The sequence below is a fragment of the Rhinichthys klamathensis genome, unplaced genomic scaffold (assembly GCF_029890125.1).
Source record: "Rhinichthys klamathensis goyatoka isolate OS25496 unplaced genomic scaffold, OSU_Roscu_1.1 h1tg000167l_1, whole genome shotgun sequence".
Taxonomy (NCBI): Eukaryota; Metazoa; Chordata; class Actinopteri; order Cypriniformes; family Leuciscidae; genus Rhinichthys; species Rhinichthys klamathensis.
Window position 1 is genome coordinate 93,718 of NW_026606698.1, and position 23,116 is coordinate 116,833.

Below are 23,116 nucleotides of genomic sequence, written 5' to 3' on the forward strand. Positions count from 1 at the left end.
CTTTCTAACAGTGGTTAAGTGCTTCTTTAGACGAAACCTCTTCTTTTCACTCAGGAGATCAACCCCCACAGTCTTCTGAAGAAATGTAACTGACTTAACAAATTTCTCTACATCAGGAAAGAATTCCTTGACATCAACCTGCTTTCCAAAAGTATTATCCAGAAACTGATCAATTTCCTCTAAAGTATATAAAGAGAGTTCCTTCTGGGGATCTTGAGAGCTCTCCTCAAACCCATACTGTGAGCAGGAGTCCATATCCACCACAGAAGCAGACTCATCTGACAGATCATCCTCAACTGCTGTCACTGAACCTGTTCGACTCTTCTCTGCATCACACACATACTGAGCAGAACTAGTACTTGGCAATACATTCTCGTCACATTTATTGTCCTGTTCAACAACTAAGTGTTCTTTACTCTTAACCACATCATCACCAGTATATGAACTTGTTGCCGCTACCACTGGTATCTCTGAGGTATTCACCGCTACATTTAAAGCCACGTTCACCTCTGACTGCCTTACCTCCGTGAGGCCTGAAATCTCCTCCGGACCTGTTTGTATTGATGAAGCCTGAGCATCATTCTCTACCACTGGGCCGATGTTTTCCTGTCCACGATCTTTATGCGGGCACATCTGCCGTTTATGGCCGACATCACCGCATTCAAAACAACGCAAGCTTCCGGTAGTTGCATAAATCATATATGCTCCCCCTTCATGTTTTATGCGAAAAGAAACGTTAAGTGAGCGATCTGGTGATTCTAAAAACATGTAAACCTGTCTCCTAAAAGACATAACATGCTTCAATGACGGGTTCTTACACCCCAGAGAAATCGCTCTGAAAGGACTCGCAATCTTTCCAAACCGCACTAACTCACGCTCTAATACATCATCAGAGATGAACGGCGGAATATTCGATATCACTACCCTACTCGATGCATTATGCAGCGGTGTAACTTGCACTAATTCATCTTTAATGATAAGCCCACTTTCAATCACTTGATTTACAAGTTGTTGTTGTTTCAAAAAAACGACTACAGCTCTATTCATTCTAGAAGCAGAAGAAATATTATCATGCCCTACCTTCTCTCCTACCGCAACTAAAACATCCTCCACCGTTACTCCGTCCTCCGGCATACACCTGAAGCCATTGCGCAGAGAGATAGATGGCGTCTCCGCATGGAACGCCATCTTCCTCTTACACGACTCCCACTTTTCCAACAACAAAAAATAACTAATACCAAACCATACAAAAATAAAAAAAAGAAGAAAAAAGATTGAAAAAAAAACAAACAAACAAAAAAAAGTGAAACTTTCACAGCTTCACTCCCGCCCAGCACTACTCTCACCCACAACCTCCCAACACGCACCACGTGAGAGAGAGAGAGAGAGAGAGAGAGTGTGTGTGTGTGTGTGTGTGTGTGTGTGTGTGTGTGTGTGTGTGTGTGTGTGTGTGTGTGTGTGTGAGAGAGAGAGAGGCACCAGCAGCGCTACGATGTTTCAGCGTGTTTTAAACCGTCTGTGTTTGTAACGACAGAATCATGTGAGGAACTGCACAAACTTCACCGCGGGAAACTTCACACACACGAGGATATTCACTTTAGTTTGGAGGAGATTCTGAGACGACAGGTTTAACGTGCAAACAAACCCGCGGAACTTACATTTGTGTCGCTGAAGGTTTCAGAGCTGTGCCAGAACCAAACCTATCAGAGTCACGAAGTTTTAAAGCGCTGCTGGATTCACAGTAACATTGACGATACTCAACGCTCTTAACATTTTCAAGTGAATTCTGAAGTATGTTCAAGAACATTTTAAGTGTTTTGGGGGATATTTGTTGCAACTTTCAAGTGGAGGACAAACCGTAAAGCCATCGACGGAGTGACACCTTCATTTTATCATCACAGTCAAGTGCCTCAAAAAGGTAACAGACAAACACACATGCATATTGAAGTAGACATATTGCAATCGTTTGAGCCAGCAGATGTTATCCTGTCAACATGCATAATTCAAATATAAAGGCTGCCATTCATATGTTGGAGCTTTCTGTTTGAATAATGATGCTCTTATCTTGCGTCTGAAGATGTTGCAGGTTTTTATTCTTCATGGCTGCTGTATTTGTGTTTAAAAGAGACCGCACGTGAGGTTCAGTGTTTCTCATGAGAACAATGACCAGCACACAGTCTCTCTGACCACAGCAGAACATGCTGGATATCAGTCCAGTCCAACACTGACACCTTATTCAGAGCTCTTCATTAAACTGCATGAGAGATTGCTTAAAGCTTAAGAAATCTACTGCAGTATACACAAGACGAAACTGCTTTTTATTAGTATTATTAGTTGGCCTATTGTATTTAAAATGGCATTTTGGATGTTCAAGTGGCTTTCCATAAAATTGGCACCTTGTTCAACTCAAATTTATTTACAGACATTTAGAAATTAAAAATGTTATATATAGAACTAATGTTTTATATATGTATATATATATATATATATATATATATATATATATATTATTTATATGTGTGTGTGTGTGTGTGTGTGTACTGTATATATATATGTATTTATTAATATTATTCTAATATATTAAAATTATATTATTTTAATGTCTAAAAAATATTTATTTATTTATTAAACTCTTGGTTTCACATATTATATATATATATATATATATATATATATATATAATTTAGAGATTTGTTTAAATTTCATTTAGAGATTTGTGTTTTTTTCAGCTGGTGAAACCAATGTGAAACAAACCAAGTTTAATAATAAATAAATAAATATGTATTTAAAAAATATCACCATATATATATATATATATATAGTAAAAGTAAAATTAAGAGACATAAGGTATAAGAATATTATTGTAATATTTAATATAACACATATTTTAGTATTAAAATATGAAAAAGTGGAAAAATACTGAAAAAGACACAAATCTCTGAATTAAAGTTAAAATTTTGTGTTATTTTCATGCCTTGTTTTTATTTTAACCATACTTGAATCGTTATGGAGCACATTGTGATTTTCAGTGAGATTTGGTTATGTCATTTATGATTTATTAGAACCTATATTATTTGCCTCCTGCTGGTATTTCAGGGTGGCCTTCTAGCCTATATTTGAACTTTAATGGCTTGATACGCAATCTTATCGGTTTGCTGTGGCTTCCTGCACCTGATCGGCCATTTACATGTCAAAAGATAAGAGAGCTGTATTTCAGAGAAGAGAAAGCGTCCTGAGCTGTGTAAATATAAATGTCTTTACAGTTGTTTGCCAAACATATGCTTGCGGAAGCTTACTAAAGCTGTTTAACCAGTCTTGCTTGGATTAGTTTGTGGGATACTTTGGCCATTGGGTCATGCCTTCCATTGTCAAAATGAATAGCTTAACCTGGACTAGAGTGACTGGAGAGCATCAATGTCAGTCTGGCTTCAGCGCTGAGATTTACTGACTTACCTTCTGCTCATGGTCTCAGACTCTCATGTTGACTCTCATACTGTGTTTATGCAGATATTATTGACCCACATTAGACAGTGTTTTGATTCACAGCTGCTGTAAGATTAAAGGTCACAGGGGAAACAAATGGGTCATCAGGGTTATCTTGATAGCTTTAAGCATTTTATTGTCCTGTTTCTATGTTAGTGTACAGGTATTATATTCTTGAGATAATAATTGGAGGTGTTTGTTAAAGCAAGTATCATTATACTTAGTATCATATATAGTAAATAGTATCATATATTTTTCAGTGACCCCGATTCTTGAACCATTTTTCCCATTGGGCTTTTTAAAAATTCTCTATTAAAGAGGTATAAGCCATGAACCAAACCAACCAGCTATGAGGTGATTCACTACATTAGGACCTATGATTTGAAGCAAATAAATATTTGAAAATCATACATAAAGACAAAGATACAAGTCGGAGTACCTAATGGCTTTAAATGAGGGCTTTAATGATGGGCTTCAATCCCATGACAGTCTAATTAAAAATTATGGAGAATGTATTTAAACGCATTTAAAAATGTATTTAAAGAAGTTGATTAAATGTCTAGTTCAGTCAGAACGCACAGGTTGATTTGCTTTACATGTAATCTGCAAGCAATCACATCATTACCACAGCTGATTGGCCTCTGCTGATTCTGCAGCCAATCAAATTGTTTGCTCAACATTTAAATAGTCTGATGGTTCATTGTTGTTCGATTCTCTGATTGGTGGAGATTTCTCTGCAGAATCATAGATGATTTAGTTTCTCACCAGAATTCATGCTGTTAAACACGATTCTACGGAGCCCCCCTAGTCCCACTTTGGCAAAAAAAATTATTATAACTATCTCGTGGCCTCAAGATTCGTGGCCTCAAGATAGTATCTCGTGGCCTCAAGATAGTATCTCGTGGCCTCAAGATACTATCTCGTGGCCTCAAGATAGAGATACTATCTTGAGGCCACGAGTTACTATCTTGAGGCCACGAGATACTATCTTGAGGCCACGAGTTACTATCTTGAGGCCACGAGATAGTTATAATACATTTTTTTGACAAAGTGGGACTAGGGGGGCTCCGTACGATTCATTTAAAAACAAAAGTTAAAATTTTGTTGGTTGATGGCTTCAACAAAAGCATATACCATTGTTATACTGTATGCATAACAACCTTGTAGCTCACAGTAGGTCTGTCTTGAAAGATTTCATATAAATAATTCAAAATCAATTCCCATATGGATAAAATTAAAGGGATAGTTCACCCAAAAATTTAAATTCTGTCATTAATTACTCACCCTCATGTCATTCAAAACCCATAAGACTTTTGTTCATCTTCGGAACACAAATGAAGATATTTTATTATTATTATTCACTGCAACGCAACGTAACGACCACTTTCAAGGACCAAAAAGGTAGTAAAGACCTTGTTAAATAGTCCATGTGACTACAGTGGTTCAACCCTTATGTTATGAAGCGACGAGAATACTTTTTCTGAACAGCATCAGAGACTGACACAGAAGAGAAGAAATTGTAAAGCTAGTTATTTTTGTTTTGTTTTCGGTTTTCACACACAAAAAGTATCCTCGTCGCTTCATAACACGGGTCTTACGGGTCAGTAATAACGACAGAATTTTCATTTTTGGGTGAACTATCCCTTTAAAGGATTAGTTCACCTCAAAATGAAAATTTCCTGAGAATTTACTCACCCAAATGCCATCCAAGATGTTCATGTCTTTCTTTCTTCAGTGGAAAAGAAATTAAGTTTGAGGAAAACATTTCAGGATTTTTCTCCACACAATGGACTTCAAGCTCCACCAACATGTTGAAGTCCAAATCAATGCAGTTTCAAAGGGCTTTGAAGAGCTTCACACGACTCTGCACGATCCCAGCTGAGGAATAGGGTCTTATCTAGCGAAACGATCGGTCATTTAAATTAAAAAAAAATATATATATATACTTTTTAACCACAATTGTTCGTCTTGTGCTGGTCAGCGACGCGCCAGCACTGTAAAAAATGATCGTGATTTTAACGGTAAAAGACTGTAAAAATGCTATAGTGCAAAACTGTTAATTGGTTAACAGAAAGTTTCCTTACTATATACGGTAAATAACTGTGATAGATCTAACGGTACATTTAATGTAATTTTACAGTAAAATACCGTAAAGTTTTTGAAAGTGAAAAGTACAACTCATTGTATAATTTACAGTGAAAAACTGTAAATTGACTTTCCCACAATTCCCTGCATGACACTTCACATTTGATTTATTTTTGTTGAAATAACTGTTTCTTCTTAGTTTTCTTAGTTCTTTTCTAATCAGTTATGTACATTAGGGTTTTATGTTACATTTAATGTTGTTAAATTAATGTTTATTGCATTTTTAAAATTTCATGTGTTACCATGATGCTGTTTAATGTTTGTGTGAATGACACTGTGCAGCTTCAACATAATAGTATTAACTTTCTTGTGGAAGATTGCTTGTGAAGAGCTTTGATTTATCATGTGACTCTCATCACTGCTGTGATGATTGTTAGTTGTCAGTGTATTACAATGGTACAAAACAGATATTAATACTTCGATAGGTTGGTAAATGATCATTATGTCAGATAATGAATTACGGTTTATTACTGTAAATTTTAAGTCAAGTCTGTAAAACCAAAAACGTTGATACCGTATTTTTGACGGTAAAGTTCTGGTAACCACAGCTGCCAGTTTTTTTCCGTAAAAACAACGGGATTTTTTTTACAGTAAGGGATTACGTCATCACGTTGGAAACGTGTTGGTTGCATCTGAAGTCCATTGTGTGGAGAAAAATCCTGAAATGTTTTCCTCAAACTTAATTTCTTTTCCACTGAAGAAAGAAAGACTTGAACATCTTGGATGGCATTTGCGTGAGTAAATTAACAGGAAATTTTCATTTTGAGGTGAACTAATTCTTTCATGGGACTTTTACTTCTGGAACCCGATTGTTTCATTCTATTACTGATCCTCATACTTAAGAGCATGGACCAGTATGCAACTCAGAATACCCTAGCAACGCCCTGGCAACAGTGTAGCAACTAAGAATCATGGCACTCTTAAATGGCCAAACTCCACTTATAAATGGTTGCATCATTCCATGTCCATCTGTAGGTTTTCTTACTTTGTCTAATTTATTCTGTACTTTGTCAAATTCATTAATTTTAGTAAATTTCACTCTAAATAAATCATATCTTTTTCCCTATTTTCATCAATAGTATGTTTTAGAAACTTCTAATGCATGCTGTACATGTCTTTGCTATAATTGACCCCTCATCAACTAGTTTTCTTTTAGTACCAAACCAGATTACAGGCTTTTAGAACTAAAAGCAAAAGAATAGCTTGGAAGAAGATTATGTTCGTTACAGCTACTACAATCTATAAATGGAAGTATTGTGAGGCGGCTCAGGCTAATGCTGAGATCATGCCTTGTTCATGCATGGGAAAGTCACAAGACCAGGTTTGGGCTTTTTCCTCACAGATCTACCTGGGTGGTGGTGATTTTATTGCGTTTTTGCACAGTCAAAAACCCACTTGAGCTGTTTTTGGCAGCAGGGCTCCACGGGTGTTTAATAGACATATCATGTCATCAAGTTATATTTTCTGACTTATTTTGCACCTGGTTCATGCCAAGATACTACTTAAGATTTCCTGCAATCCCAGATGTTGTGCTTCACTGCCACTGGCTGGTCTGCACATGTCAACATCATTTTTGTTAGCATGCATGTGATTCTTCTGGGGTATTTGAGTATCTCAACAGCAGGTACAGATCTGGATAAACCTTCCCTGAGGGCTGCTAATGTGAGAAAGGTGGTACTTGTTAACGAAAATAAGATCTAATGAGCCCCTATTAACTGTTTAACTGATTACCGAGACAGGAAGTTGGTGCTTATCCAGGTACGAAATGATGTTTCACTGTGTAGCTTCGATTAAATCAGGAATCTCAATGTAGCTTGATATTGTCGCCCGAAGGAAGTAACAGTATTCAAGGGAAACTCAACCACAAAAAGATTTTTAATTAATTTTACAGTGATTTTTTTAATTTTTTAATAAATGTTCTACTGACAATGTGTGTGGGGTTTACCATCAGTGTTGTTATTGTTAATTAAAACTTAATGAAAAGTTTTTTAAAAAAAAATACTAAAGTGGTGTGCACATCCCAAACACCCAGATTGGGCTCAGGTGCAGGACAACTAGTGATATAAACACAGGTAGTGTCTATTTAAAGTTGACTTCACTCTACATTGGTATTGTGCCTGATGAAGATCTGAGGGGTCGAAACGTTGCCTTTTAATAAATCCTTTGGAAGTTTGGAACAGTAATTTTCAGTGTGCGTACTTCACACTTCTTTATTTAATTAAAACTTAAACCATTAATAATAATTTCATTAAAATAAAATATAAATATTAGATAAACTTAAAATAAAATATAAATATTAGATAAACTTAAAATTAGATATGTTGCAGAATTGTTGGCAACTACATGTAATAAAAAAAATTAAAGTTGAAGTACCTACATTAATAAAAAGCTGACATAAAAATAGATTAAAGCTAAATAGAAATGTAAAAAAAAAAAAAAAAAAAAACAGAAAATGACAAAGGCACAAAACAAAATTACTAAAAGAAAACTGAAAATATAAAAACAAAAGAATTAAAAAAATGCCTAAATGCTAGAATAGTACTATAATGCAATAATATAATAGTAGTAGTATGTTTTATTGTCCTCCGGGTGATGACTAATACAGTAAGTTTTGATGTATTCTTTTTTTCCATGCGTCTCATTTACTTATTAAATTATATTAGCGCCATTATATTGGCCATATTGGTCTCTAGATATATCTGAAGCCAGTATCAGTCGAGCTCTACTTTTTTCCATCTATTGTTGATTTTATGAAATAAAAATGTGTGTGATTGTGAAACGCAATGGCACACATTCTATTTGCTAGCATGATATTTCCACCGGTAGTATCCACCCACCCCTAGAAATGCCACCGTAATGCCACAGGAAGATTGTTGGCTTACTGTCCTTCCTCTGACCAGGGTCATCCTGCTTGACCTGTGCTTTGGCCCCATGGCAGCCTGGATCATCCAGGATTAGCTGCAGAATAATACAGCTGCTAATCAGGCTGTCTCTGCGACTAGCTGTCCACGCTGTTCACTCTGTTAAAGAGCTGTGCTTCACCTTTCATCTGCCTGTAGTCCAGACTGACACACACAAGCTCCTCAGTGGTGTTTGCGTGATGCTTTAAAAAATAAATAAAAAAATGCAGTTAAAAAGTTTGACAAGTGAACTGTTTTTGCATTTTAAATGCATATTGCTCATATTTTTGTGAAACGTAATCAGTGTTATTTTAGTATTAGGCGTATATATAAAAAAATATATATATATATTAATTTTATTTTTGTATGTTTGCATCCTATATGCTATTGAAACTGACCATGCAGAAGCTTTCAGGAAAAGTTTTTAATTATGCAGTTATAAAAATTGAAAAGTTGACTACTTTGTCTTGTCGAAAATGCATATTTCTCATATATTTTTATATCTTTGCAATCATTTTTGTATATACTGTACTATTGCAGTTTTCAATTTTTTTTTAAATTGGCTTATTTTTTGTATTTTAAGTTTATTTTAATTTTAGATAACTTTTTAGTACTTTTATGTGCTTTTTTTTGTTTATATTATCTTTTTGTACTTATTTTAACAACACTTGTAGATAACTTCTAAAGTGGGAAAACTTTTATTAAACGTTGTGCAATCGAGAGGGGCTTTAGGATAGTGGCTAGGCTAATATAATCATATTTCTTTATTATTTTTCATTTGCTCTATTAAAAGCTTTAGTAGTTGTGGCATGTGTTTTTAATGCATTTGTATGTACGGTAAACACTGAACAGGTGTTATCCTCACATTCGACTTTGAACCCCTGATCAAATTGGTACAAACTTCCGTTTCTGATCACAGTTCACCTTTTAATACTCTGAATCGTGTTCAGGTCATCACTTCTGAAATATACACCCGACACTAACACCTCTGCCAGCGTAGCTGAGAGTGACGCACCGCCTATGGTGAGGATAACTCAAACACCTAATGCGATCAAAATGGCAAGTGGCGCAAACAGCTTTAGCCGTTTAAGTGAATTGAAGACATGACAGACTTGATCTGGTGAAAGCTGAACAGAACATTTACCAGCATGTAAAATAAAACATCAGTGGTATATTTGCTTTAGCAGAATGATTGTTCTCATAGTCAGACTCATATGATGGAGATGGTCACTGGCATGTTAGTCGACTGAGGCTGTGAACTACCAAAGCAGATCAGCCTGAAACTCCAGAGGTGTGCCAGCTAGATTGAGATTGTCTGTGATCTGCTAAAGCTGGTCCAGGTGGACACACTTGGGTCAAAAACAGATGGTAACAGGTCTTAACTAGTTTAGCACAAGATAGCAAGTGGCGGTGTGATTGTTTTCGCTTCGGATAGTGTGCCGGAGACTTTTTATTAAGCAGCCTTCCAGTCAAGGCCAAGATCAAAGATCGGACGGTTTCCAGAGCACGTCCCATCATGCCCTAGGACCTTCTAGCATGACTTAAGCATCTGTTTCAGGCACTCCTCCTCTTGAAGATGTTGTAAAGGCTCGTTTTGAGAGAAAATGAAAATGTCAGTCAGAGTAGAGTGAATCAGGAAGAGGAGAGCATGTGGACATCTTTCTGTTTGTAATGAATTTCTTTATCAGATATCTCAGTGACAGTAGGCAGGCTTGTAGATAACAGGTGATATTTGTGGCTTTAAAGAAATATTGAATAAAGTGGTGTAAATAAACCTGATGTGACTTACTTGACTGAGCTGGTGCAAACATGTACACATCGCTATTATGATCAGATGCTTTCTTAACTGTTTTCTCACCGCTGTCATTTCTGCGATGTTTATTTTGTGATTGAGAGGAAAGTGCGCAGACCATATTTACATACTTTGGGATGTTCGTTAACAGTATATCGCTGCAAAGGCATTTCAAAATACTTTTTAACCCTAAGCAAAGAACAAAAAAGCACTTCGCTGTGAGTATATAACAAAATTAATCTTTGCTAAGTAACTCGGTTTCTCCATACTCCCTCTGTTTCAGCTCTTCTCATTCTTAACTTTGATGCTGTACATTCATGTAACTCCATAACCTTAGACCTATTGCTTAGTTATTTCACATATTCTCGAACAAGCAGAAGTAACACAAAGAGCATTATGGGTTGAGCGAGCGAGCGGACTGAGAAATTCTTCAGAAACGCGCTCTCCGTTTTGGAGGAAATATTACTGCTCCGCTTACATGCTTTGGTATCAAGTTGGTTTTTCATTTGCATTTTTGTGATTCCTTCCAAAAATGCACTAAGCAACATTGATTTACATTGATAATAATAAGAAATGTTTCTTGAGCATCAAATCAGCATATTAGAATGATTTCTGAAGGATCATGTGACACTGAAGACTGGAGTAATGATGCTGAAATTTCCTTCTGTTGTGGGTCGGTATGATTTTTAAACAAAATGTTTAATATTATTACAATTTCAAATAACTGTTTTCCATTTTATCATATTGTAAACTGTAATTTATTCCTGGGATCAAAGCTGTATTTTCAGCATCATTACTCCAGTCTTCAGTGTCACATGATCCTTCAGAAATCATTCTAATATGATGATTTGATGCTCAGGAAACATTTCTTCTTATTATTTTCAATGTTAAAAAACGGTTGTGCTACTTCATATTATTGTGACAACAGTGCTAAAAAAAAAAATTCAGGTTTTTTGATGAATAGAGAAGTTCAAAAGAAAAGCATTTAATTGAAATAGAATCGTTTGTCTTTACTGTCACTTTTGATAAATATAATGCTACCTTTCTAAATATTAATTTCTTTCAAAAGAAGACCTGTAAATATCCCAACACTTTTGAACAGTATTGTATCTCTTTGCATGTGCCACTCAACAGGGCTGTAGACTTTGAGTGGGACTTTAAGTGTTTCTATAAATTCATAAGTGGTCAACCAATATGGGATTTTACTGATTTATTCTTAAATTATTCCACCCAATCCTTAAAATGTGGTTTCATCCTCACCACAGAGCACAAGTTCTTGACTTTTGTTGCCAAGTTGAAATCTTTTGGCCGCAGTGGGACACACCTGGAGTCTTGTGGTGCCGAAAGTCTCTTTGCTCTCTGCCTGTCTTTCACTGCTTGCACTCCTCTCTCTGAAAGACACTTTCACAAGGAGGCCTTGTTCAACAGCTTGACGGTGAGAGACTCCATGCGGAGGGACACAATGCCCTGCCCTCATCTGGCACCTCTTAAGGCCGGTTTCAAGATCAGTTCATGTGGCCTGAACCCTGTTTGAGCCTTTTATACAGGCAAGTGAACCGCTGACTCCAGAACTGAGGTTTGTTTTATGGGATTGTGACTTTTGGATCTCTGTAGACGTGTTCACATGACTTCAGCAAAGCCGTAACCTGCATAAATTATTATTTTTTTCTCTTGGTTAGTCACCTTCGAACTGTTTATTTACAGTATGACTTTACTTGTACAATTTTTCCTACACCAAATGTGTTGATCAGTGCTGTTTGTCAAGTAAAGCATCACATTTGCTGTTGCTCATACTTGTGGTTAATGATTTGAACACGGGGCTGTAACTCATCCTGCACCATTTGTGCTACTTGTTAACATGGGATAGGAGAGAATATTTTAAAAGTAACAAAATATACACTTCCCCTTATAAAAAGCATATTTTTCTAGACCCCAAAAGCATTTTCACAGTCTAAAATTTCCAAACGGAGGATATATTGATGTGGAAACGGCTTAAGAGTGGGGTTTATTTCATACCTGCGGTTGTTCTGAGACTGTTCAGCCAATAACTTTCCACTGCGTTGTGGAAATCTGTCTTGTGATTTGGGCTGGAAAAAAATGGAGATGAGAGATTTGAATTCCCCTCATGAAATTTGAAGAGCTTGACATGTTTGCTTGAACCAGACAGAATGTAGCCGACAAACCTGTTACCTTTATGAAACAGATCCTTATGTGTTCCTCCAATTTTTTTTGTTGCATTCTCTTAGATAAATGTGTGCAGAAACATAAAACCAACCAAAACACGTTTGCATGCTTTTTGCCATTGTGCATGCCTTCTTAAAATAGCCTCCCCCTCCATATTTAGCTTTAATTAACTTAAAGTAATAAGCTGGTATTAGTGGCTTTGAATGGTCGACGTGGGAGACGGGCTGGGGAGATTTTGCTGCTCTCAGGTGCTCAATCATACAAGTGGATGTTTGCCAGCGCTGTATTAAACCAAGCTCTGCTTTCATTTCCAGGCACTTTGCGAGGAAACTCCTCCACAATACTGAAGAGAAATATTGAATGGAGTGGAGAGTTGATTATTGTAAGCCACGGGGTGTGTTTGCTTTCTGGGTCACTGGCGGGTGATGTTCGAGACAACAAGGAAATTTCATGATGCTTGTCTGTACTTTCAGACGAAACGTTTTGAATCTCGGCAAGGGTTTTTACTAAAAATTGAAAACAGACATTAGTATTGCTCATGCAGCTCTTAGTATTGTTGCATTATGCCATGTAACTCTTCATGCACTCACATATGCATTTAAAAAAAACATGAAAACCAAGCTCTAAAATGACAAAAAAAAAGCACTTAATTATAGTCAACAACTCTTCTTGTGTGAAGAATACACCCAAATTTATGACACAGGAAATGAATCCTTATACAATGTTCAGGTAATGCAGAAATAGCTATTCTGTACTGTCATGTCAATCAATGTGTCATGCAAAGAAAAGGGATTCATTCAAACTACAGTCTCACATAGCCAGATCTATATATTCTATAAATAGACTTTATCAAACTATCATAACAGTGTATTTTAATGACCTCATCTCTCGACATGATGCCGGTGAATTCCAGAGCTGGTGCAAACATCCACATCGCTACCATTTGCTTTCTTTGCTGCTGTTTTCTCACCGCTGACGTTTTTGTTGTTGTTTTTTTGTTATTGAGAGGAAAGCGTGCCGCACATATTTGCATATTAATCTAAACGTTGCTCTCAGCAGCGTGGACGGCGTCTGGGTGTTCGTTAAGAGTATATCAATGAACGTAAAAAACTTTGCCGTGAGTATATCGGGGCCTTAAAGCTGCTGTAGGTAACTTTTGAAAAAATGTATTTGCTAAAAATGTCATTATGTCCTGACAGTAGAATATGAGACAGATAATCTGTGTAAAAATCAAGCTCCTCTGGCTCCTCCCAGTGGTCCTATTGCCATTTGCAAGAAATACACGCTCCCGGTCAGAAACAACCAATCAGAGCCGAGAGGAGTGTCTTAGCAGTGTCAATCACGCTCGTGTACGCGCTGATCACACCCCTCTCTTGCACAGCGCGAGCCGTCATTCAAACTCAAGATTGCCGGCGAGCTGCAGCTGTGCTTATGAAGGAGAAACAACCTAAACTGCCAATTCTCGAGTGACACCTGCTCATAAAACAAAGAGGTAAAAGAAAAAATACCGATGACGATAAACAAGCGAAAAAGAAAGAATTACACAGAGCCCATTGACTCGGTGTCAAAACTCTAGCCGCATAACATGTAGATAAAATGTCACGCACTCTGCTAAGCAACAATTGAAACCTGCTAATTCACTGGCTTGTCATGTTGCTGAAATAATGTACTAGCACACCTTATCTAGCATTATATATCGCTAGAATAATTACTTACATACTGTAACGTTAGTTACCGTTATATTAACGTTATCTTACTAGCTATTTATAACTTATAGAAAAAGTGCAACGTTATAAAGTTACATGTAGGCTATTGGAAAATACATAATGATTTGAGGACCAAGTTTGTAGTCAAAGTATGGGCAGGCCATAGTCAATGTAAAGCATATTATTGACGTTTAGTCCCTATTAGTGAATGTGCCATATCACTTTTTATCCGCCGTCATCGGTGGGCCTGTTTACTAGCCTGCGCGTTCACGACAGGCTCCGCTGTGGAGGACGAGCTGTGGAGGGAGGGCTGTAGCGCAGCAGAGAGCAAGGGGGTGGGACCTGTAAGTTGTGCTTGTTCAAATTTTCAAGCTAAGTCAACGTTTTCTCAACTCCCTACTGCAGCTTTAAATCACATTCAGTTTCTTGTACGAGTGTGAGCACGAGCAGTAAGTTGTTGACTGCAGTTCAATTAACGGCCACCGGTGTCGCTAATAACAAGGGTCTCTGAATTCTACATATAGTCCCTTTAAATGACAATGTGATATGTGTTGTAATGAATTAACTGTGTAAAGAACAAAACATGCTCAGGACTGACTTCCGTGTGTGTCTCTGTGTTTCAGGTGGGGTATGTGTGATGGTATGTGAGAGTTTACCATGGTACAGAAGAAACTCTGGCTTCTGAATGTCACCGTCGCGGCCGCCCTCTTTTTACTGTGTAAGTACATCTGCCGCTCAGTCCAAAATCACAGTATTTGGACACTTTATTCACTTAAATGTGTAAATGTCATTGCATTAGAACAAGCGTCTGTTTGTGCATGTCTCAAATGCTGCATCTCTTCACTAATCAACATGTTTAATCAACATGCTTTGACATTTGAAGAGTTAAAGAATGTCTTTATAATAAATTACACTTGCTTTAATATTTTATGGAACCCAATGACATTCCACATTTTTTTAATGTATATCACAACTGTTTAGGTCCTAAAAAGTTACGTTGTATTTACTTTAGCCAATTATTCTAGCGAGTGTTAAATTTACAGTCGCTGCTCCACTGTAAATGAATGCTGTTCTTTTGCCTCTTTCATCATTGAGTTTTTTTCAAGCTTTCTCCATCCTCACTCTATCATTCACACCGTCTGTTATCCGTCCATTTGTGTCTGTTTTCTCTCTCTTCATGATTCTTCTTCTGGTGTAGACATGGCCTGAATATCACAGCACACCAGAGGTTTAGTTCAGCCTGTTTACTCTCAGAACACGTTTGGTGGAGGGGTTAATTCCCCTTCGTTAACGAACAGGCGACCCTCTATGTTCCTTATGGCACAAAACCTGTCCCGGGGCCAGCGAGAGCGCTTGTGGTGTTTGAGCTGGTATTTAGGAGCAAACACCCCAAACATTCGGGGGGGAAGATGGATCAAATCCTCTCTGTAAAAAAATGAAATCTGCAAATCCGGATTTAGATCAATCTGGGATTTAGATTTCCCTTCTCTAAAAGCACGGGGTGTGTGAGTCTCAGGGGTGGCTGGCCATGTGTGCGCCCCAGGGGCTCTCGGGACAGAGGCAGGGTGGGGAGGTTGTGGTTCTTTCAGAGAGCGTCATCTTTGAGAGATTACTGCTAATCGCAGGCGAGACGAGATGCATGGAGCACTCTGGGACAAGGGAGGGTGACCGGGGTGCAAAACTGCCCAAATGCATTTGCGTCTTGTGAATTTGAGGATCTACATACTGACATCTCTCACAGTCTAGCATGTAAATGGGGGAATCTCACAAAAATGTCCAGGCCACATTTCACCCTATAAGGAAGTGAAATAGGACCTTTTTCTTTTCTTTTTTTTGCATTGAGACAATTTCCCCTCCAAACTATGGATAATGCAAAAAGATTCTGTTTTTTTTTAAAAATCACAAAGAAAAATGTAAAGAATGCTAAACTATTTATATACTATGTGTTGTATTTGTAAAGTACAGTCGTAATAATACATTATGGTAGCATTTGTTGTACTTCAGTTTAATGTACAGGATGGTTTTCAGTATTGTAATGAGAATGAGATTTTGGCGGTAGATTCTTATCAAAAACCTATTTTAAAATGATTATTTATGTAGTAATATAAAGCATGTATTATAGTATTGTTATTATCATCGATTTTATTTAGATGTTTTATCTACATATATGAAAAAATAATGTAATCAACCTTGATTTATTTATTTTTTTCTCCTGTGAGTTTCACCCTAATGAGGCTGTCTTTGTCTGTCCCATTGGGAGAAAGTGTCACAGACGTTCTTCATATTAACATGCTGTATGTTAATTTACATGCATGTCATCTCCCCTGCACCCACCCCCCTTAATCTGGATTTGCATTCGCCCCGCTTTAGTGTGTGTTTCTGTGACATCACCCTCCTGCTTCTCTTTTGTGTCTTGTTTTTCTCAGTCACGCTCTCATTTTCCATCTCACATTCTCCTTTTGGCTCTTGTTTCTGTCTGTGTCCTGTCTATTGCTTTCTCCAGGACATCAGAACTGCTGGTTTTATCATTGAGTACATACTGTAAATGCAGTACTTACCTCCAATGACAAATATTGGAGTTTTCCACCCTTGGGGTTTGATCTATGTGCTTTGAGCACAACCAGAAAACACATGGCAGGCGGCAATTGTAATGTGTTTGTTGTTTGTTCCTTGTGGTGTGTTGTTTCCACTTAAGAAGAACTAAATTAATTTATCCTAAAAAGCATTGGAAGGGTGGGTAACATGTTTAATTGTGTTTCTTCCTTACTCTTAAAAATAAGTTCCTTGTTTGAGCTGAATCCACTTATCTCCCTGCTGAATAGACAGATATAATGGTCAACACAACCAGCTAAGCTTTGCTGACTAATAATCTCAGCACACCTATACTCTTCACCATCTTGACCAGCCCAAAACGAGCACTAACCAGCATAAATCCATCTGGACCAGGTCTAAAACAGTATAAACCAGTTTGGACCAGCTCAAACCTACCGCTAACCAGCATAAGGATTCTAGACCAGCGTTAACCAGTGGAAATCCATCTGGACCAACTCTCAACCAAAATAAATCCATGTGGACTAGCTCAAGCACATTGTTTACCAGCATAAATCAGTCTAGACCAGCACTAGCCAGCTAAAATCAATCTGGACCAGCTCTAAACCATAGCTAACCTGCATAACTCAGTCTAGACCAGTGCTAAGCAGCAGAAATCCATCTGGACCAGCTCCTAACCAGAATAAATCAGTCTGGACCAGCTCTAAACCACAGCTAACCTGCTTAACTCAGTCTAGACCAGTGCTAAGCAGCAGAAATCCATCTGGACCAGCTCCTAACCAGAATAAATCAGTCTGTACCAGCTCAAAACCAATGCTAACCAGCATAAATCAGTCTTCAAGTTCAAGTTCAAGAAGTCTTTATTAACCCCGAGGGGTAATTTGTTGTGCAGCAGCATGTGACATAAATAACACACATGTTATACAAAACAACAGCCATACAAACAGTAAAAAGAAACACCTAGATAAATACATACTACACAGGAATCTACAACTCACATTGACTTATTACAAAAACCTATAGCAGAAGGGACAAAATAATTTTTATGTCTATTTGTCTTGCATTTAGGTAAACTGAATCTGCGGCCCGACGGCAATAAAATGAAACTACTGTTCAAGGGGTGACTACGGTCGGCCAGTACTAATTGTGCCTTCTTAAGGGTCCTTGTCTCATATATCGAGTTTAGATCGGTCAAATGGTTGTTGAAAATTTTGCCACACACTTTAACTAAATATTGCAGCCTATTTCTGTTTTTAAGCGTTAGGGACCCAAACCAACTCACAAGGGCAAAGGAAAGAATAGATTCAATAAAGCAACAATAAAACATCCTCATAAAAGTCTTATCGACATTAAAATTGCGAAGTTTACGATAAAAAAACATGCGTTGATGTGATTTCTTACAGACAGCGTCAACTTGTGGCTCAAAAGTGAGTTTGTCATCAATAATAATGCCAAGGTATTTGTATTGCTTCACCACTTCTATAGCTTGGTCGTTAATTAGAGTAGAAGAGAGGGCGTGGGGGTTCGTACTAAAATCGATCAGCATTTCTTTAGTTTTTGTCTCATTAATTTTAATAAAAGACGAATTACACCATTCTGTAAAATCATTTAAAATAGCGCCATGCTCAAGGTCATTATGGTCATTATGCGTCAACAATGACACTATTACCGAGTCATCGGCAAATTTAATGATATGACGCCCGGTATGCTGGCTTTGCTGGCTTTGCCCGGTATCTAGACCAGCACTGACCAGCAAAAATCCGACCAGCTCAAAACCACAGCTAACCTGCATAACTCAGTCTAGACCAGTGCTTACCAGCATAAATCCATCTGGACCAGGTCTAAAACAGTATAAACCAGTTTGGACCAGCTCAAATCTACCGCTAACCAGCATAAGGATTCTAGACCAGCGTTAACCAGTGGAAATCCATATGGACCAACTCTAAACCAAAATAAATCCATGTGGACTAGCTCAAGCACATTGTTTACCAGCATAAATCAGTCTAGACCAGCACTAGCCAGCTAAAATCAATCTGGACCAGCTCTAAACCACAGCTAACCTGCATAACTCAGTCTAGACCAGTGCTAACCAGCAGAAATCCATCTGGACCAGCTCCTAACCAGAATAAATCAGTCTGTACCAGCTCAAAACCACAGCTAACCTGCTTAACTCAGTCTAGACCAGTGCTAACCAGCAGAAATCCATCTGGACCAGCTCTAAACCACAGCTAACCAGCACAACTCAGTTTAGGCCAGCTTCTAAATAGAATAAATTTGCCTGGACCAGCTCAAAACCACTGCTAGCCAGCATAACTCAGTCTAGACCAGTGCTAAGCAGCAGAAATCCATCTGGACCAGCTCCTAACCAGAATAAATCAGTCTGGACCAACTCTAAACCACAGCTAACCTGCTTAACTCAGTCTAGACCAGTGCTAAGCAGCAGAAATCCATCTGGACCAGCTCCTAACCAGAATAAATCAGTCTGGACCAGCTCTAAACCACAGCTAACCTGCATAACTCAGTCTAGACCAGTGCTAAGCAGCAGAAATCCATCTGGACCAGCTCCTAACCAGAATAAATCAGTCTGTACCAGCTCAAAACCAATGCTAACCAGCATAAATCAGTCTAGACCAGCACTGACCAGCAAAAATCCGACCAGCTCAAAACCACAGCTAACCTGCATAACTCAGTCTAGACCAGTGCTTACCAGCATAAATCCATCTGGACCAGGTCTAAAACAGTATAAACCAGTTTGGACCAGCTCAAATCTACCGCTAACCAGCATAAGGATTCTAGACCAGCGTTAACCAGTGGAAATCCATATGGACCAACTCTAAACCAAAATAAATCCATGTGGACTAGCTCAAGCACATTGTTTACCAGCATAAATCAGTCTAGACAAGCACTAGCCAGCTAAAATCAATCTGGACCAGCTCTAAACCACAGCTAACCTGCATAACTCAGTCTAGACCAGTGCTAACCAGCAGAAATCCATCTGGACCAGCTCCTAACCAGAATAAATCAGTCTGTACCAGCTCTAAACCACAGCTAACCAGCATAAATCAGTCTAGACCAGCACTGACTAGCAAAAATCCATCTGGACCAGCTCTAAACCACAGCTAACCAGCACAACTCAGTTTAGGCCAGCTTCTAAATAGAATAAATTTGCCTGGACCAGCTCAAAACCACTGCTAGCCAGCATAAATCAGTCTAGACCAGTGCTAACCTGCATACATCCACCTGGACCAGCTCTAAACCAACATCAGTCTGGAGCAGCACAAAATCCCAATTAACCAGCATAAATAATCTAGACCTGCCCTAACCAGCCTAAATGGTTTGAAATGGCACTAAACCAGTACAAATCAGTTGGACTATCAGGGAATATTTGAGTTCTGCAGAATGAGTTGACGTGTGTATGGTTGTGTTCCACAGGTCCTTCTCTGAGCGCTGAATCGGTGGTCCGGGGAAGGGTCGGGGGTTTTGCTGAGCTGGACTGCAGTCTGACTCCTCCATCAGAAGGGGCCACCACTCCAAATCTCTTTCCCTTACATGTGGTGGAGTGGGTCCGGCTGGGATACAACGTCCCCATCCTCATCAAATTCGGCGGCTACACCCCACGAGTGCATCCGAACTACAAAGGTGAGTGTCACCTTAAACATTAATCAGTTTTCCATTAACCCTGCAGGAGAGCGACTGGAAGTGATGCTGCCGCTACACTTTTATGAGTTTGGATTTTATGTGCTTTGTCTCTGAAGCTCACTGTGATTATGATTTCATTATATTAATGTCAAATAGGGCTGCACGATTTGGAGGAAAAAAAGCCAATTGCGATTTTTCTAATAAAAAATGCTCAATTAAAATGAAATAAAAAAGCTTCAGGTTTGCTGTGCTTGTTTGTAGGGCTGCACAACACAAAGTTGTTGTTTTTTTGCCAAAAATGTATTAGTAGTATTTTTTTATATATTAATATTAATAAGAAAATGTTTGGTGATTTATAGATCAATATATGACTATATACTACTACTAATAATAATAGTAGTAATAATAATAATAATACAGATTATTATTATTGGTTATAGTGTTAGTATTATGATTGTTATTTTTGTTTGATTATTATTATTACTAAATGAAAGTATTAAACAAAATAAGAAATAGCAATATTTCTTTTAGAATAAACAAATCGAGCATTTAAGGAAATTACAAAAAGAAACATGATCTGGTTTGGAATGAAAAATTGATAACAGAATTTTTATATTTGTGTGAATTTTATATGTTTAGGCACCTACTCAAAAAGCCTAATTTTTCTGGAAACTTCTCAGATACCAGCTGGATTTTAGAGGCTTGTCGCTGGGTTACTGAAAGCTGTTATTGCTATTGTTAAGAGAGACTATTGGGTTCTTTAGACGTAGTTCTCTGTTTTACGAGCACTTGTTTAGACTCTGGGGGCCACATCCACAGGCTTTATCCACTCAATAGCCCACGATAGTTCCTGTTGTTGTTTCTCCAAAAGGTTCTGACACAAGGCCTGCAAAAGGCTGATTTCCTGGGCAATTCACCAAGAGCTCCCTTGAAACAACTTTCAAGGCTGTTTGGGTGCTTTACTCGTTCCCGGAGAGGTGCTTGGCGGTGTAAACGCAGCCGTTTGCCCCAGTGCACGTGAAGGAGGGGTCGTGCTCTGGAATTTATTGAAGGGGGAGGGGCATTGTGTTGTTAAACGAATATCCACATATAAATTACCCACCCAAACAAGTGCTCTGTAATTATGTAGAGTGTGTGTCTGTGTTTGGTGCAGATGCTGGAGGGAGAAAAGGGAAGGAGGGGGTGCTCAGACGTTACGGCCCGTGGGGGTTGTGGGTATTGAGCGGGACCCGGGATTAAGAACATTGGGGTTAAACTGCAGCGGGCTGGTTAGGGGCCGCGTGTCTCCTCTCGGATCCGATGGGTTTGACCCAGTAAGAGAGAAAATTGTTTTTCACCAGGACTGATTTAAGAAGAGAATAAAAGGTGTGGGAATATTGGATTTACACAGGCATGACCCTGATAGTACCACCATAGTGCGTTTTCCAAGAACATTGACATCATTTCTGGTTTTCACTTGAATTGGTTTTGATTGAAGATCAAATGTAAATTTCCATGTTTTCCCAGTGGGGTCTGCTGTGATTGTCAGGAGGAGCATGTGGTTCTCAGATGAGCCCCTCTGTGTCTCGATCTGATGCTCTCGTGTCTGTCCGTACACTAGAGGAAACTAATGCAAAATCAATGCAATGTTCTGTGGTGTTTAGATAGTGAGTCATGGGTTAAAGAGAGAATGGGGAAAAAGCAGTTTACCTCTTGATAAAACAAATATTGACCAAACATAGTCAATAATGAGTAAGGACCATCAAAGAAAGGAAGAAATCCCCGCTTCTTTTCCCTTTCTCTAAGCTGGATCTGTTTAATTTCACCCCTATGTCAGAGTACGCTGGCAACAGATGAAGCACATCACGGCTTTGAATCTGATGCATTTCCACTCTCAAATTAAAAGGATGCAAGTTTCCCAAACCGCGTCTCACCACGGATGACAAGTTGAAACCTGATCTGCTCACATCTTTAAATATAATTCTGCTACAAACTGGTTGAAAAGTGTCATGGTTTTATCAGAATTTTTTAGAACATGTTTAGGTGTGCACACATTACATGAAAGTGTAGTTTTGCTCCAAGTTTCTTTCTAACTCCAAAATTGAATTGTATGAGCCATGCACATCAGTTGAATTTAGTGTCAACTTATATCACATTACTACGTTTAAGGTATGCCATGTCACATCTTTTATTAAAGGATTAGTTCACTTTTAAAAAAACTTTTGCTGATAATTTACTCACCCCCATGTCATCCAAGATGTCCATGTCTTTCTTTCTTCAGTCGAAAAGAAATTAAGGTTTTTGATGAAAACATTCCAGGATTTTTCTCCATATAATGCACTTTGCTGGGCACCAAACAGTTCAAGGTCCAAAAGACAGTTTCAGTGCAAACTGTTCAAAGGGCTTTAAACGATTCCAGACGATGAATAAGAGTCTTATCAAGCGAAACGATCGGTCATTTCAAAAATAAATAACAAAGTTTAAGTTTAATAATGTCAAATGCTCGCCTTGCTCTGTTCTGTGATGCACGTTCGTGAATCTCCTGTTCGAACTCGTTCATCAAAATGAACAAATCTTTTTTCGAGTCATTTGGTTCATTTAACGAACGAAATGAATGAATTGACTCGGAAAAAGATTTGTTCATTTTGATTAACGAGTTCGAACAGGAGAGTCACACAGAACAGAGCAAGGCGAGCATTTGAGCTTATAAAACTTAAACTTTGTTATTTCTTTTTTAA

General features: G+C 38.1%; 1 protein-coding gene across 2 annotated transcripts in view; it reads left to right on the forward strand.

The window, feature by feature from the left end:
• The first annotated feature begins 1,464 nt into the window (after positions 1-1,464).
• Positions 1,465-23,116, forward strand: part of igsf9b (immunoglobulin superfamily, member 9b) — a 50,382-nt gene continuing 28,730 nt past the window's right edge. For both annotated transcript variants that reach the window (XM_056259347.1, XM_056259345.1), the window contains exons 1-3: positions 1,465-1,918; positions 14,834-14,928; positions 20,193-20,399. In XM_056259347.1, the coding sequence (XP_056115322.1) occupies positions 14,868-14,928; positions 20,193-20,399 (268 nt within the window). In that variant the 5' untranslated portion in view covers positions 1,465-1,918; positions 14,834-14,867. The remainder of the gene's footprint in view (positions 1,919-14,833; positions 14,929-20,192; positions 20,400-23,116) is intronic.